The 17,066-nt window shown below is 43.4% G+C and overlaps 1 protein-coding gene across 1 annotated transcript; it reads right to left on the bottom strand.

Annotated features, from left to right (window-relative positions):
* Window positions 1-6,382: 6,382 nt before the first annotated feature.
* LOC119657989 (mitochondrial amidoxime-reducing component 1-like) lies at window positions 6,383-8,366 on the bottom strand. The gene is made up of 4 exons (XM_038065206.1): window positions 8,197-8,366; window positions 7,166-7,743; window positions 6,681-6,964; window positions 6,383-6,610 (listed from the first exon to the last, which is right to left on the bottom strand). The coding sequence occupies exons 1-4, from the start codon at window positions 8,201-8,203 to the stop codon at window positions 6,505-6,507; spliced, it is 975 nt and encodes a 324-aa protein (XP_037921134.1). The 5' UTR covers window positions 8,204-8,366; the 3' UTR covers window positions 6,383-6,504.
* Between the last annotated feature and the right edge of the window lie 8,700 nt (window positions 8,367-17,066).

Below are 17,066 nucleotides of genomic sequence, written 5' to 3'. Positions count from 1 at the left end.
TTAATGAATATTCGGATTCGATTCTGTTTCAAGCCTGATTGTATCGATTGCTAATTTCATAGCATCATAAATTATATTAGCAAAACGCTACGGATTTATACTGGCAAGTTGAAAAACACCTTTCCTAGTACAGGGTGTCATGCCGACCGTGCCCATTGGGTAGTTTTCAAACACCGTTTCAGTCAGTGACTGTATTCGAACCGAACCGCGCTCATATGTATCTGGTCGCCTCGGGGAGCAACTTTAACATTACCGTGCTACCGGGGGCTATAGGATGGAGCGCCTCCCAACCTCATACTCGTGGGAATGAAATGAGTAGACAAGTCAAGAAGACAAACAACAACGAACAAGCGGGATCCCGTACCGCACACAACTGGTCTACCAGACGGAGGCACATCTCCGAAACACTGGAAACCAGGTGATTACACCCAAAAAGGGAGAATTGGGAGCATCAAGGTCAACATTGGCCTGCTGCAAAGACAACAACCAACAAGGCCACTGCCAAAAAATCAGGGACATGCGAAGAGATCAGTATATCAGACGTCAGGAAGGAGACAGACCTCAGTGGCGCAAGTTCTAAATGGGAACTGCGTTATCTGAAGGAACGCTTGAACCCAGGAATGGCATTTAAGAAGGCTTAGGAAAAACCTAAGCCATCATTATCGGAGTTTAGAAAGTGGGGAGCAGCCAAGATTAGCCCACATGAGGGGAATGCTTTTAAAAAACCCAAAACTGAAACCAAGAGGGGCGAAATCTCGGGCAGGTCAGGGATGAAGGCAGGGGACAGGTAGCCCGCTATTAGCCATGTAAGTGCGGTGAAGGACATCCGAATGGTCATACTTCTGAAAACGTTTCCGGAACAAACACTCACTCGTGAGGAGCAGGAAACTATCGAAAAACTTGCCAACAGGAAGATGTGTAATGGATGGAGTGCGAAGTTTGTGTCCACTGGGGTACGTTTTCGACCAGGTCATATGCGGGTGACTGTGCCACGGAGGACACTGCTGAGTGGCCTAGAACTATAGTTCCTAAATTGCTAGACTGGAAAGGTGCAGAATTGTCGACATGTGCTGGGGATGATATATCAGCACCACAAATGGTGACAGTCTTTCTTTCTAAGGCCGCAGCGCTATAGACAGAAGATCTTATGGCTACTCTAATTACTCAGAATGAGGATCTCCATACGCAACTACTCACGATCGGGGTGGATAACCGATCCCTGGAGGCAATCAAACATCAGAGTTGCCATATCAACTATAGATTTGTCAACATTCATGTGCACGTCCACAGGAAAAAGGCGGAGAAAGTCACTTCGGAGGCGACTTCGGGTGAAAAACCTACCAAGGTCTCGAAGGAAAGGCCATGTCAGAGCAGGAGTGTGATACTCCAACAGTGGAGAAGAGTTTCAAACACTAACGGTGCTAATGGCCAGCACTAAGGTAGCTTAGGTAAACTTCCACCATGAGACAGCTCCATCTGCAGTAATGGCAAGGGCAAGTACCAAAGATAACATTGGAATAGTGCTGACTCAAGAACCCTGGATGCACCGGGGACCGGGTCTGCAAGGAGGAACCATGCAGGTGATTTGCGACTCATCTTGTGGAAAATCAAGAGCTTGCATCATTCTTAAATGTAACTTAAAATACATAAGTCTTTCAGAGTTCCTGACTGGAGATCTTGTGGCTGTCGAAGTCTCACTGGAAGCAGGCTAGTTGCCAGGAGACAACATCCGGATTCCATCGGAACTAGTCGCTAGACTGGTGAAGTACTGTGAGAGGAGGGTACTTCCACTTTCCTTCAGCTGTGATACCAACGCCCATCACGAAATCTGGAGGAACAGCGACATTAATTCAAGAGGTTACTACCTTGTTGAATTTATACCTACCAATAAGCTGGAAATATATATCATAGAGAATACTCCTACACTCCTCCTACTCCTAGCACTATATAAAAGGTACTAGACATAACTATAGGAAATACTCTAACGAACGGGCTGATCAGGAATTGGAGGATGCCGGATGAGCCCTCTATGTCGGATCACAGAATAATTAGATTCGACATTGAGGGCAACTTCGAAATAAAAAGAATAATAAGGAATCCAAGGAGAACGGATGGGGACTGGGATATGGCTCACCTACAAAGACGCAGTAAAATCAGGAGCGAACTGGAACTGAAAACAGTCGTGGAAGACTTCAACAGCAGCTAAGATAGTTAAGTTATCAAGGGTGTACCTTGGTAGAGGGGACGCCAAACCAGAATTAATACATAGGTGCAACAACTCTTCAACTGGACAAAATAAACCGGAGACGGGCCAAAGCACAGAAATGCACTGGTTGCGTACAGTAACACCATCAGGGAAGCAATACGAAACAGCTGCAGGGAATTCTGCTAAGGGATAGAACAGACCACAGAAGAATCCAGGCGATACAAAGCTAATAGCCAAAGACAAGGCAATATCTTCTGTATGTCTCAAGAAGGAAGATGGGACATTTGTTAAGAATGAGGAGTACAAGCTACATCTGCTGCCCAGAAGTCATTTAGCGGGGTCCTACCCCACGGCGGAAGGCGACAATATTCTGCTTGACATCCCGACAAAGAATAAATGGAGAAAAAAGGAGAACTGGAAAGTAGCAAAAGAAGTTTGCTCGGAAGCTAGGGTAAGGTGGGCAGTGGGTACTTTTAAACCACTGAAATCACCTGAAATAGATGGCATCTTCTTAACACTACTTCAGAGAGACTCTGTCGAGTTCCAAATCTAGTGGCCTCGGCACAGCATGCTTCCTTAATTTCCTATGGGACCATGTATAGTAAGCCTTTTTACTATGCAAAACTCAGAACCCGGGGAAACCCTCTCTTCCACCCCATCTTGTCTGGCCTGCGGCAGCCTTATTGAAGTATTGAAGATATGCTATTGTCAGTCGCAACAAAAAATAGTACCAGGGTTTTGTGCACACTGTTTGCAGAAATTATGCTACGTAGATATACAAATTGTTGGACGCCCTTTGAAATTTAGCCATTAATGCAAATAGGAAGAGTATGCTGACCCGTTATATTTAACAGTTTTCGTTAATTGATATTTATCTTTAGTCTGATTCTGCTTACTACTTAAATTCTGTCTCATCTGAATTCTTCTAACATCAAAGACGTATCTAATGCCCAGAAGAAAAGGTCTTGATGATAGAATTCAACTTCTGCTTTGGATTTAAACTTTCTCCCCGATGCAATACGTGACATTCTGCGTCGTCATTTGTCATCATCATCATTATCATCAATTGCGCAACAACCGATATCCGGTCTAGGCCTGCCTTAATAAGGAATTCCAGACATCCCAGTTTTGCGCCCAGGTTCACCAATTCGATATTCCTAAAAGCCTGCTGGCGCGCTGACCTGCGCCATCGCTCCATCTCAGGCAGGGTCCGCCTCGTCTTCTTTTTCTACCTAGATATTGCCCTTATAGACTTTCCGGGTGGGATCATCCTCTTCCGGATTAAGTGACCCGCTTACCGTAACCTATTGAGCCGGATTTTATCCACAACCGGATGGTCATGGTATCGCTCATAGATTTCGTCGTTATGTAGGCTACGGAACCGTCCATCCTTATGTAGGGGGCCAAAAATTCTTCGGAGGATTCTTCTCTCGAACGTGGCCAAGAGTTCGCAATTCTTCTTGCTAAAAACCCAAGTCTCCGAGGAATACATGAGGACTGGCAAGATCAATGACTTGTACAGTAAGAGCTTTGACCCTATGGTGAGATGTTTCGAGCGGAACGGTTTTTGTAAGCCGAAATAGGCTCTGTGGGCTGCCAACAACCGTGAGCGGATTTCATTATTGTAGCTGTTATTGGTTGTGATTTTCGACCTTAGGTAGGAGAAATTATCAACGGTCTCAAATTTTGTATTCTCCTATCTTTATTCTTCCGGTTTGACCAGTGCGGTTTGATGTTGTTGGTTGGTTGGTTTTCGGTACTGACGTTGCCACCATATGTTATATTTTGTCTTGCCTTCATTGATGTGCAGTCCAAGATCTCGCGCAAATCACCGCCTGCTCGATCTGGATGAAGGCAGTTTGTACGTCTCAGCATCGCGGATCACTTTCTCGAGGGCATCCCCTTGTCGTAGACCGTTGCTGATGTCGAATGGTCTTGAGAGTGCTGCTGCTTTTATCTGACCTCGCACATTGATTAGGGTCAGCCTAGTCAGTCTTATCAATTTCGTCGGGATACCGAATTCTCTCATGGCCGTGTATAGTTTTACCCTGGCTATGCTATCATAGGCGGCTTTAAAGTCGATGAGGCGATGATGCAACTGGTGTCCATATTTCAGTTTTTCCATCGCTTGCCGCAGAGAGAAGATATGATCTGTTGCTGATTTGCCTGGATTGAAGACTCTTTGGTATGGGCCAATGATGTTCTGAGCATATGGGGCTATCCGGTCTAGCAAGATAGAGGAGAATATCCTATAGATGGTACTCAGCAATGTGATACCTCTATAATTGCTGCACTGTCTGATATCTCCCTTTTTATGTATGAGACAGATAATGCCTCGTTGCCAATCGTCAGGCATTGATTCGCTGTCTCATACCTTGAGCACAAGTTGATGAACCACTTGGTGTAACTGGTCGCCTCCATATTTAACCAATTCGGCTGTAATTCCATCGGCTCCTGGCGACTTATGATTTGTAAGCCGATGAATTGCATGGACTGTTTCTTCTATACTAGGTGGTGTCAGTTTTTGTCCGTCGTCTTCCGTTGGCGGGACATCCAACTCGTCGATGTTCTGGTTGTTCAGTAGCTCATCAAAGTACTCTACCTATCGCTCCAATATGCACATTCTGTCGGAAATCAGATTTCCCTCTTTGTCTCGGCAGGATGAGCATCGAGGTGTATAAGGCTTCAACCTGCTGACTTGTTGGTAAAACTTGCGCACCTGGTGTGGTTGCTCACTGTACTTTTCGAGTTCACAGACTTGTTGGTTGTCCCAGGCTTCCTTTTTCCATCTGTGAAGTCTCTTCTCCGCTCGCCGGAGTTCGTGATAAGTCTCTGCGCGTGTCCGCGTTCTTTGAGAATGCAACACTACTCGGTATACAGCATTCTTCCGTTCCGTAGCTAGCTTGCATTCATCGTCAAGCCAACCGTTCCAACTTTTTTTGCGGCTGGGGCCAAGTAGTTTTGTGGCCATATCAATGGTAACGTTCTTCAGGTGGTTGTGAAGATCATTTGTTGATGCTTCATCTTCTGGATCTCTGTTGACTGCGGTTATTGCGACATCCATTTCCCTCTTACAGGAGTCGTGGAGGGCTGTGTTGTGGATGGCTTCAGGATTCACTCTCATCTGATTATCAGAGGGAATTGCAGGTGGTGTCGTAATTCGAGCTCGGAGCACCATGCCAACGAGATAATGGTCCGAGTCTATATTGGCCCCCTATATGTTCTGAATGTCAGAATGTCAAGGCTGAGAGGTGGCGGCGTTCAATCAGCACGTGGTCAATTTGGTTGAAAGTGGTCCCGTCTGGAGAGGCCCACATATGTTTGTTGGCTGCTTTCCGCGCAAACCAGGTACTTCCAACAATTTCGTGCGATAAAGTTAACTGAATAATGCGCAGTCCGTTTTCATTGGTATCCCTATGTAAGCTATGGGAGCCAACGTATCGCCTGAATACGGGCTCCGTCCCTACTTGACTGTTGAAATCTCCAAGTATGATTTTGATATCATACTTGGGACAGGCTTCGAGGGTCCGCTCAACTGCCTCGTACAAGGTATCCTTCTCGGACTCTGCAGTCTCCTCTATAGGGGCGTAAACGTTTATGAGGCTTATATTTCTAAACTTGCCTCGCAAACGCAGAGTTCATAGCCTTTCGCTTTTTTTTGTCAAAGCCGATAACAGCAGGTTTCATTTTTTGGCTGACTGACAAACCCACTCCGGGCACATGGAACTGGATAGTCGCTATAATATATAGCGGCAGGTATAACGGCTCTTCTCCAGGAAACCGGTCCCTGTCCATCGCATCTCTTGCAACGCTGTTACATCAGCCTTATATTGGGACAGGGTATCGGCTAGCTGTTCAGCAGCAGGGGCAGGGGAGCGCACGTTCCATGAGAAAATGCGCAAATTGTTAATCCCTTGTCGTTCCCGGGTTGGTCGTTGTAAAATCCATCCTATCCGAGGTTCCTTTTGTGGCTTCGTAACATCGGTTTTCCGTGTAGGGTTGTCAGCCCTACCAAACCTCCAACCTGGAGGACCAGTTGGTACATTTTGCCCCGTTTTTAGGCGCGGCAGACTCGCCTTCACCCTTCTCCGTCTGCAGTTTTTCATAAAGAAAGAACTCACAGCGATCACCACGTGGAGTTGGAGGTAGGTTGTTGAAAATCATTTAAGGCTTCAATTTATATACATACATATGTACTATATATATTCCATTTATACTTTTTATAAAAATGCAATCACAAATCGTATAACCGAGAAATCATTGAGTAACAATAGCCAAATGAAAAGGTGAATGAAATTTCAAGCACCAACAAAAACTTCATCTCCCACTTTCACATAACCAGGGGTTCGGATACCAAGTTGCAACCCCATCACTGGACTTTTTGAGCTACGATTGCAACGATAGCTGGAATGAAACAGAAAATTTTTGAACATCAGAAGAACTTTTCCTTATCATTCTTATCATTTTTATCTACCTTTTCAAGGTAGTAAGGGGATCGCCATCCGGATCACGTTCTGCTGTTTCCATATTTATATTGGGCAAAATGCATCTGTAACAAGGAGCCACGGTTCTGAAAACTGCATCATTTCCGATTTTTATCCAGTTCCAGTTATCTTCATCATACGCTGGGCCATCAGTTTTGACCAGGAAGCTCGGCCGGAATTGCATAGGATTAATTGGACGTTTGAGTCTTTTGTTTAGATCGTTTACGGATGCCTCGTTGATGAGCATATAACTGGAGATATCTTGGAGGGCACCCTAAAAGGAAATAATTTATTGAAATATTTGTATCTTTACTACAATCCGAAAATCGTTTTCCTGAAGACTTGAATGATAGCGTGGCAATGGCCACATTGAAGGATTTAGATAAATCTTTGAAATAACTTTGAGATAGCGTTAACAACCTCGAGCTTTGCAATGTGGCCTAGCTTCTCATCAGAATCATATGAAACCACTTACAGTGTCCTCATTCAAAAATATCCCATTTGCCAAAGCTTTCTCCACAACTCTCGTTGGTGTGTGGTATGGATAGAAGACCAGTTTCACTCGTTCTTTCTCATCAATGAATTTGGAAAACCAATCGTCATACTTCCTTCCGCACTCAACAACGAACACATCACTTCCAAATATCGAAGCTTTAATTGTATCTCCTTGGCCGATATCAGAATATTGGATTTCCAGAGGATCCATCCCTGGCGCGGAGACAGTAATTCCTTTATCGTTTGGCACCTGTTTGATTTTGAGCATATGCGGGTAGCCTCGCGCTGTAACCACTTTGTTCGAGCCGTCGATTAGCATTAGCATGTGATCACGACATTGTCCTTTTTCGATTCCAATCGCCTTACAGTCGGCATCATTTAGATAAATCGCTTTACATGACTTGATTGGGGAGTAGGCCAGATTGGACAGTGTTCCGACCCGACGCCATGCTTTTGGGTATGCATTTCGGACTTTGGCTTGGTACCAGTAATAAGCACCCGTCAGAGCTGAGACTGCTATTCCGACTCCAACACCGATTGCCGCTTTCTCCTTGATACCTAGTCAGAAAACAATTTTTTATAAACGTGGAAACGGTATTAGCTTAGTAGAAAAGATAAGCGACTAAAGTCTTTCATCTTCCTATCATTGGGGTTTGGATTTATTATGTCTGAATAATTATATTTGAAACCTCTGATTACATTGCCTCTGATAAGGAATTTCAAAATAAAGAAGTAAACAGTGGAGATTGTGGCAAGAGCCATTAGACTCCAAATGTTTCCCCACATTTTCGAGCTTACAATGTTTATACGTGAAATTTTTATTGATACCACAATCTTGTCGTCGTGATGGAGCTTTGAAGAGAAACTGCTTCTATGAATAGTGAAGGTCAAACTACTTGATCCAGACTCTTCGATATAATTTGCAACAACCCGTTAAGTACTGGTTAAGAAACTCGGGACTAGGAACCTCAGTGCGTACGTACGAAGTTAGTAATTGGCTTTAATTCTCACCTGACATTGCGTTGAATTGCGTTGCACGTAATGGTTCTCAGGGAGGTACTGTTCAATGTATTCCGTATCAGCCAGAACGGTAGACTGAGATAAAGCTCAAACTTGTTCGATTGATACTAAAATATAGACTCACTGAGTGGCTCCCTGGTTGTTGTTGATCCGGTCTAAGTAGCTAGCCGAAGGGAGTTCTCTGTTATAAAAAGTCGCTTTTATTGTGCGCATGTACTCTCTCTTTAGCTAGTTCAATTTGTTATTATTACTTCAGCGAGTTGATGTTTATGCCTGCGTACAGCGTTTCCAGATTTTCATTTAAATATTTTAAAAAGCCGAAGTTTGACTTTTTCACTGGCTGATAATTAAATGTCTTATAAAATATTGGCGCCGGAAGATATACACGTATGGAAGCAAATCAGATGCCCGAAGGTGGACTCCGTCAGGTAGGATAAGTTTTTTAATTTTCTCATGTAGGTTTGGGTACACGAGGGTATCATTTGTACGTAGCTCCAAATTCAATTACATATCCGTTACAAGGCTGTTAGTTCGGGAATAGTCTCCACAGTGAGAGTGAAACATCGTCTACCAAGCAGAGAGAAGTCCACAATTAAAGTAGATACAAAATTGAATGGAAAAAAGTAGCTACTTTATTTATTAATCTGGGCACCTTTATCCGCTCTCCCATAACTTAATCTGATCTTCCACAACATAATCTTCTCCCAGCCCTTTTCTGCCGCTAGTAAACCTTATTAAAATCGTTTTTTTTAAGGGAGTGAAAATCTTCAAAAGACTTTGGTCTGGACACGCCAGAGCGTGGGATTTTTACCCACTAAAACCACCCCGACTCCTCCCGGTCCCATTGGAACAATTTGGTTTGAAATCACGGTGGAGGGACGAGTTACCTCACTTTTGCCAGGTCTTCTTTTTTTCTATCCGCGACTTTCATAACCGCACCTTCCTGACCTCTTTCGTTTTTTCGCAGTTTATGTTTTATCACTGCAATCAGGAACTTGATATAATAGCATCCCAGTCCTTCTGAGATGCCGGACAATATTTTCTGGTGCTGCATTTAACTTAAATTTTCCACAATTTTTTTTTCTCGCATGTTGGACATTGTAAGAATGAGTCTTCCGGGACGCCATGGCAGTTTAGACACTCAGGTGAAGTATCCAATTTAAACCTGTAGAGATACTGAGGATATTCTCCGTGACCTGTGAGAAATTGGGTGAGATTATAATTAATCCCCCCATGCTGCCTCTCTAGTTATTCCCTTATGGAAGGGATCAACCTGTAAATCCAACGTCCCTTTTCTGACTGGTCCCATCGCTTTTGCAATCTTGAAAAAAAAATTATTGAAAAAAAGATGGACCCGATGTTATATATGTTCATCATCTTGTCTGCCAAGATCTCCTGAAGGTAGTGCTGTTCTTTTGTAGACTGCAATCAGTTTATGTGCATTACTTAAAATATGTAGCACTATTCCCCAAACTGTGACTACATACAGCAAGATTAAATTCATCTCCCTGCCTGCAAGTATGCCGCGGACTTCCTACATTCGACATCATTATTGCTAAGGCCATACTGGTGGTGGATGCTTTTTCGCAAGTATACACTATGTGCTGCTTAAAATTGAGTTTTTCATCTACAATCACTCCCAAATATTTAATTTCTGGCACCATGATGCCATATGATGATATGATTCCCGATTTTAATTTCCCTTCTGGAACTTAATGAAAACCGCTTTCGTCTGTTCCTACGCAAGTGTCAGTCCAGCACTTTCTAACATTGAGTACAACATCTTCGAACTGGTTTGTGAACACAGCCAGTGCAATATCGTAGAGGTGATTTACCACTGTGGCCTGCTCTGGAACCGGAAGGTTAAGTACACCATTCTACATGATACTCCACAGTAGTACGTTCACTGCGGAGCCTCTGAGACACCCGCGAAGCCGATGTACTACTTGGGTCCATCATCAGTGTCGTATCGGAGCGTCCGTTCTCGTAAATAACTATCGGCATTTGCAACGCGATAGGTGTCACCAATCGTCGACACAGACGATTGGACAACAAAGTTCCAATTGGTCGAATGGATTGCATTCCTTACATTTAAGGCTAAAACCACGCAATATTTGCTGGTATCATATAATCCTTTCCGTGAATTGCAGTTTTGGCCAAACCAATAACCATTTCGATGGGATCGGTAATGAATCTAGCTTTACAGAATACATACTGCCCATCTGAAAGGCTTCCTTGGCTTTCGACAACCGGGAGTAATCTATTGTAAATTATCCTCTACAACATTTTCTCCATTATGTCTAGAAGACATATGGGTCTATAGGAGCATTATCCACCTTGAGGTTTACCAACCTTAGGTAGCACTACCAGCTTCTGCCATGATGAAAGAAAGATCCCCTCGGACATGCACACTTCGAATAGCTCAGCGAACATGTTCGGTCTGGTTTTCATGGCAAGCTTCAGGGTCTTATTCGGTATGCCGTCCAGACTCGAGGTTTTGCTGTCGCATGTTCCACCGCAGATCTCCAGTAGTTCGTCTATGGTGACTGTCGATATTGGTGTCACATTCAAAGGCTACTGGAAGGTGTAAATATTCCCCCCCTTGCTGGGGGAATAACCCCTGAATAAATGAGCATCTTCTAGGCATCGATGCGACACATGCTTTCGTGATTCGTTTCGTTATATAGAAAGCTCCATCTGTGGTGGTTCCTGCCTTGTTAGGCTGGTCTAACCGCATCTGAGTGTTTGTGTTATGAGTGTTTGTTCATCCATTGGTTTTGTAGACAATCCTGGCGGCGTGCGGGTATTCTGCCATGTGGCTCCGTCCCTAGTTTAAAGATGATTGCCTGCTGGTCGCTGTACGTGAAATCCTCGCTAACTTGCCAGGACATATTACGCTCCAGAGCAGAGGTGACAAAAGTCATGGCGTTCATAACTTGGAATTTCATTCCATTGCGCCGAGAACATGGTTGTCTAACAGGTCTTTATATTCTGACAATGTGAGGCCGAATGAGGCCTAGCAGCTGTACACGAATATATCGCTTATTTTTGCCCACACAAAGCCACTAGCCGCTTCACCCATGGTATATTGTATGGCTTGGTGACTGCTCGCCCATATCGCTGGTCCACTAGTCGAATCTGTGACCACGTTCAAGGTTTCTGTAAGGTTTACAAATTCTGTGCGACCATGTAATGATTGAGGTTTATTTATATTAACTTCATTTTCCATTGCAGTTAATGCCTTCCTGAATTCCGGGTATTTACCACTACCGACAATATGCCGGTTATTCCGTCTCTTCTTTCCTTTACACAAAATGCATTAAGGGCCCTATTGTACTTCTTGGCAATATGTTCTTTCTCCCCACTCCTTAGACATCGATCGGACCGATCGATGCCGCTGGTGGACGCCTTCAGGAAGTGTTCGAGCTTTCCCTACGCCTAACAACTTCTACTCTTCCCGAGAAGTCGCATTGTGGCAGTTTGAGTGCAACCATTAGTTTTTCTTAGGCTCATAATTGATTCTTCTCCGAATTTATCTAACTTGAATTGTTGTTTCAAGACGGTGTAGATCCCTTCACTGGATGTCACCCATCCAGATTCTTGCACCGTATATTCATAGATCTCATATTTTTGAGAACGTACTGCCACATTCTCTCCAAGCGACTTTATAACTTGGCTATAAAGGCCGTCAGTTTTTTCTATGCTGGATCTTTCTTTTCAGCTCAAACATGAGATCCCTTCTGGGTCTTCGGGTTTTGCTGATCTTTCCAACTAGGTCTGTTAGGTCGGGGTCAGCTTCGACCTTTTTTAATATCTCTTAGGCGATCCATCGTTTTCGTTTCCATTGGGTGTCGCTTTGCTAGCCGACATTTCCACTTTGGCCACATGTTGTTCTCCTTCTGAACTTACATTTGTTCGACTGGCCAGAATACCTTTTCTCTTTTAGATGCCTGGTGATTCCCCTTTTTTGTTTTGCATTCTTTTACTTGGCCGGAGTTCCACGACCTTGCATTTTGGTGTCACTTGGGTCGCCTGTGACATTGTTGGGTAGCAGGTTTTGGCTTTAGATTAGGTCTTCTTTCTCCAGATAGCTTTCTCTATATTCTTAATGGCTTGGTGCAGGTTGTATCTGTTCTTGATGAATTGAGACAGAAAATTAATAGACAAGCAGTAGCTTTCTCCAAACTACAATTTTTTGTTTTTAAGGTATATATATATATTACTTGTACTGAAGAAGGGGGTATGTAGCTCTTGAAATATATAAATATACTTTAAAAACAAAAAATTGTGGTTTGAAGAAAGCTACCCCTTGTCTATTGGTTTTAGGCTGGACTACAATAAGCAGACGAAAATAAAATTCAGACAGCTTATTTTAGCTCAAAGGCAGTCCCTCTGGATCAAGGTTCACTTCTATAATTTACTAAGTTGCCATGAAGTTTCTCTTTAGTTGTTTTTGGCTGTGAAGGAGATCTTAAAATTGATGAGCTTCCCCTAAATGGTCAATTTCCTGATCCTGGAGTATCTTTTGAACAAAGGCTGTAGGTGTCGAAATCGCCTTTTTTGGCCAACCATCTTTTTTCAGTCCCTCATTCTTTCCTTTTCTGTTTAGTGCTTTTGGCAAAGTTGTGCTTTATTTGAACACTTCCTTTTTAAAATCTCAAACACTTGTAGGATTAGATACCACGGCGGCACCGAGGCACTGCCATCGAGCGATATCGACGGCGAGAAGCCCGCTTGCTCACTTCTAAAAGCCACTGGTACTAGGGTTCTGAGCCCCTGCACCGTAAGTTTCCTCCTTCTCTTTTCTTCCATGTTTGTGATATTCTTCCCATAGTTATTTTGGTCCACCCACCAGAAATGAGAAAACACGTGCCCATGCATAGTCGGAAAAGTACATGAAGACATGTTTACAGATCAATAGGTACGCCCCTATCCGCCTGGGGTTGCGCCAGTGCGTTCGGCTGTGTATCTGTCTGTTTATCACACGCACTTTTCTCAGAAACGGCTGTACTCGATTGTATTCGGTTGGAAAGTGAGAACTTTGAACGCACATACATGTATGTTAGCGGGTTAAATTCTTCTAAGTTGACTTTAAGGGACAAAAGGGGGGTGTACTCTTTTTAGCAAGTGGTGTAGAATATTTAATGAATGGCCTCGATTTGTATTTTCCGAAGCCGGAAATAACCAGAAATTGAAATGAAACTTTTCTGCTTGGATACCGTATAATGCTATCTACGCGTTTTTTTTTTTAGATTTTTTTGGCGGGTAGTTTCTGAGAATGAGTCCGTGACAGAAATTATCACTTTGTAGCCGCGCACTCCCCCGTCTTTCTAATTAATGTCAAAACTTAGACCGACTTGGGGAAGTACATATCTAGGCCTTTCATTTGATATACCACACGACTATATTTGGTGAAAGAAAATGATTTTACACGCCCCTTTTGTTTGTATATGGACCCAAACAATGAACCCAGAATTCATCGTCAGTTGAGGCAATAACAAAAGCTACCTTGATTTTTTCTATATGTGGCACCGAGCCCTCTTGCCTATAACTGTAGTGTGCACAAAAACAAAATTAAAAACAATTGCATGCATAGCATTTCGCCTTAGCTAGAAATACATTTTATGATATACAGGATTATCACGTCTATGGTGAAAACAACAACAAAAAAGGTTAATGATAATGTTTGAAATATTAGAAAATATTTAAATGCATTTTAGATCTTTAAAATAATTTAAAAATAAGTAGGTGTTAGGATGGGATTTAAGAAATTGAATGGAGGGTAATGGAAAAGCTAAGGGGTGCTAAAAGTGAAAAGGGACAATGCTCCATATTAGCAAATAAATCTCTCGTCAGTTTGTCAAAGGACAAAGCAAACGAAACGATGCACCTGTTGCCGTGAGTTGTACGCGTGAGGTCCTCTAAAACGTGAATATCCACCTAATATAAACAATAAAATGAGGCCGTAAAATAAATTGATGAAATCTATTTCAATGAATAGCTACAAAACTAGACTTTAGTGGTGAATTTTTAAATAAGGGATATTCAGACTCTATAACTTTGAGCGTAAGATATTGTCAGAAGGCTGCAACGGTCTGATTATGAATAGGCTAAGTAAAATTTAGCGATTTTGGACTTAATGATCCTGCAAAACGCCATCTTGGATTGTAACAGACTTCTGTGGCTAAGTATTCCTAACCACTTACTTTGTTAAATATCTGCTATTAACGTCAAATGTGTGCGAAGGGCTCAATGATTAGAGAGCTAGTTATGGATATTCCAATAATGCAGATACAAAAGATGCAAACAAGACACGTGGACTACCTAAGCCATGTTGACGAAATTCTACACTCACTTCGGAATGCAAGAATGCAGGAAAAATCCATTCCCACGAGTAAATGCTAGACATAGCGTCAGCATTTTTAAATAATAACAAGTCGGAATACCGGAAGCTCGCGCTTCGAGTATAAAGGATTTGTGTTCATCTTATGTAAGAAACTTCAACGCACATTTTTCTATCCCTATATAGCTACAAATCCAACATCTTCCTTCATCATTGATTCATTCATTCATTCTTTTCCAAACTACAAAATATACGTACATATTATAGCCATAGATATTATTCTCATTTAAACTTAACGCAAAATGACGCCACTTGCTGCATGTAAAGGAAACAACAGATCATATACCCTTACCAATTTTCGTGACAATCGGTCTAACCGCTTCCGGATAAATCGGGTATGACAGACAGACAGACAAATGGACAGACGGACAGACAGACCTGTGAGGAGTGGCCAGATCTCCCATCAGGCGCGACCCCAGCTGGCGGATTGGGGCATACCTATTGATGTGTAAATATGTGTTCATGCACTTTTCTTTTCTGACTGTGCATGGGCTAGTGTTTGCTCATCTCTGGTGCGCGGACCAAAATGGCTATGGGAAGGATACCCAGAACATAAAACCACCATGGAAGACGAGAGAAGGAGGAAACTTACGATGCAGGGGCTCGGAACCCCAGTACCGGCGGCTTTTGGGAGTGAGCAAGCGGGCTTCCGGTCGTCGATATCCCTCGACCGCAGTACCTCGGTGGTGGACAACTTGGCCACCTTGGCATATAATGCTACAAGTGATTTGGATCTGGAGAAGGAGGTATTCAAGCGAAGTATGACTTTACCGAGAACACCAATAACAAGACCAAACAAAGATGAACTAAAAGCAGCTTTTTGGACGACAAAAGCCATGACAACACCCACCGCACATGTTCAAGATGCTCGACAGCAGGAGGTGCTCCAGGAACAAGGAAGAGATCCATTCAAAAGAAGCTCATCAACTCTGAGATCTCCACCAATGCCAAAGACGATGAAGGATAAAGTACAGGCTAAAAGTGAAGGACCACGTAAAAGGAGTAACTCTGCCGGGACTAATAGGGAGCAGAGTCCCGATCCGGAGGAATTACCCTTCACCCAGCTTGGGGCAAAAATAGTTGAGCTGTCCGAGTTTATTAAGGACAAGCACAACGTGCACCAAGCCATAAAGAATATGGTGAGGGCTATTAGAGTCCTCTATAATAGATCACAGATGGAGGAAAAGAATAACAAGAACACGCCGAACCCCGCTGTGCCAACAGTATCACAAGCGACCCAAGTGACGCCTAACCGTACTACCATCGAATCTCAGCGAAATAAGCGAGTACGTGAAAAAGAGGGGGATCCTTTAAATAATCAGCAAGCGCCTAAGAGAAAAAAAGGCGGACAGGACATTCTGAAAACCAGCACCAACAGCTCAGAAGGAGGAAAGCATACAGCGAATCTCGGAAACTCGACCAGCGTTGCGAAGCTCAAGACGAACGAAAAGTTACCAACAAAAAAACGAAACGAAAAGCAAAAGTGCGAACTCGTCCAGATGCGATTGTTATCTCCAGTAAGGGAGATACTCAAAAAGGTCAAAGCTGATCCCGACCTAAAAGATCTGAGCGGAAATGTGAACAGAATTCTGAATCCCCCAGAAAGGGGATCTTATGTTCGAGCTGAAAAGATCCAGCGGTGGCAAAACTGATGACTTTCGCACTCAAGTGAAAAACTCACTTGGGGAGAATGCCGCAGTGCGCGCCCAAAAGCATGAGATCTATATACAATGTAAGGATCTCGATGAAGTTACATCGAAAGGTGAAATTTGTACTGCTCTGAAGGAGCAATTCAAGTTGAAAGAACTTACAGAGGAGTCTGTTGTCGGTCTACGGAAAGCCTATGGTGGCACTCAAACGGCCACCATACGAGTGCCAGCGGATGCAGCGCAGATGTTGTTAGCTGCCGGAAGGGTTCGGATTGGATGGGTTGTCTGCCGTTTAAGGGAGCAAACTTCACTAAAGAGGTGCTTTAAATGCCTCATGTTTGGGCACTTCGCGAAGGCATGCACCAGCAGCATTAATTGGTCCAATGCAGAAGGTGTGGGGAGAAAGGTCATATTGCTAGAGAGTGCAATAGGGACCCCAAATGCCTATTATGCGAAGCAAAAGAGGGGCAGGATAACCGACACATTGCCGGAAGTGACAAATGTCCGGAATTTAGGAAGGCGCTCACTGCAATGAGAAAATGAGGTTTATTCAAATAAACCTCAATCATTGCAGGGTCGCTCAGGATTTACTTGAGAAGACCACATTCGAATCTAAGATGGAAGTTGCCATCATAACCGTATAGACACCGTCATAGTGGCGTATGGGTCACAGATTCGACTGGTGGAACGGCGATATGGGCTTGTGGTCGACAGGCCATACAAGGTACTGCAAGTCAGGCAGCCAGTGGCTTTGTGTGGGCGAAAATAAGTGGTGTATATGTATACAGCTGTTACGCCCCACCAAGTTT

The sequence above is a fragment of the Hermetia illucens genome, chromosome 5, assembly GCF_905115235.1.
Source record: "Hermetia illucens chromosome 5, iHerIll2.2.curated.20191125, whole genome shotgun sequence".
NCBI lineage: Eukaryota > Metazoa > Arthropoda > Insecta > Diptera > Stratiomyidae > Hermetia > Hermetia illucens.
Note: the sequence above shows the minus strand (reverse complement) of the source record. Positions and strands in the feature narration are given on the sequence as shown.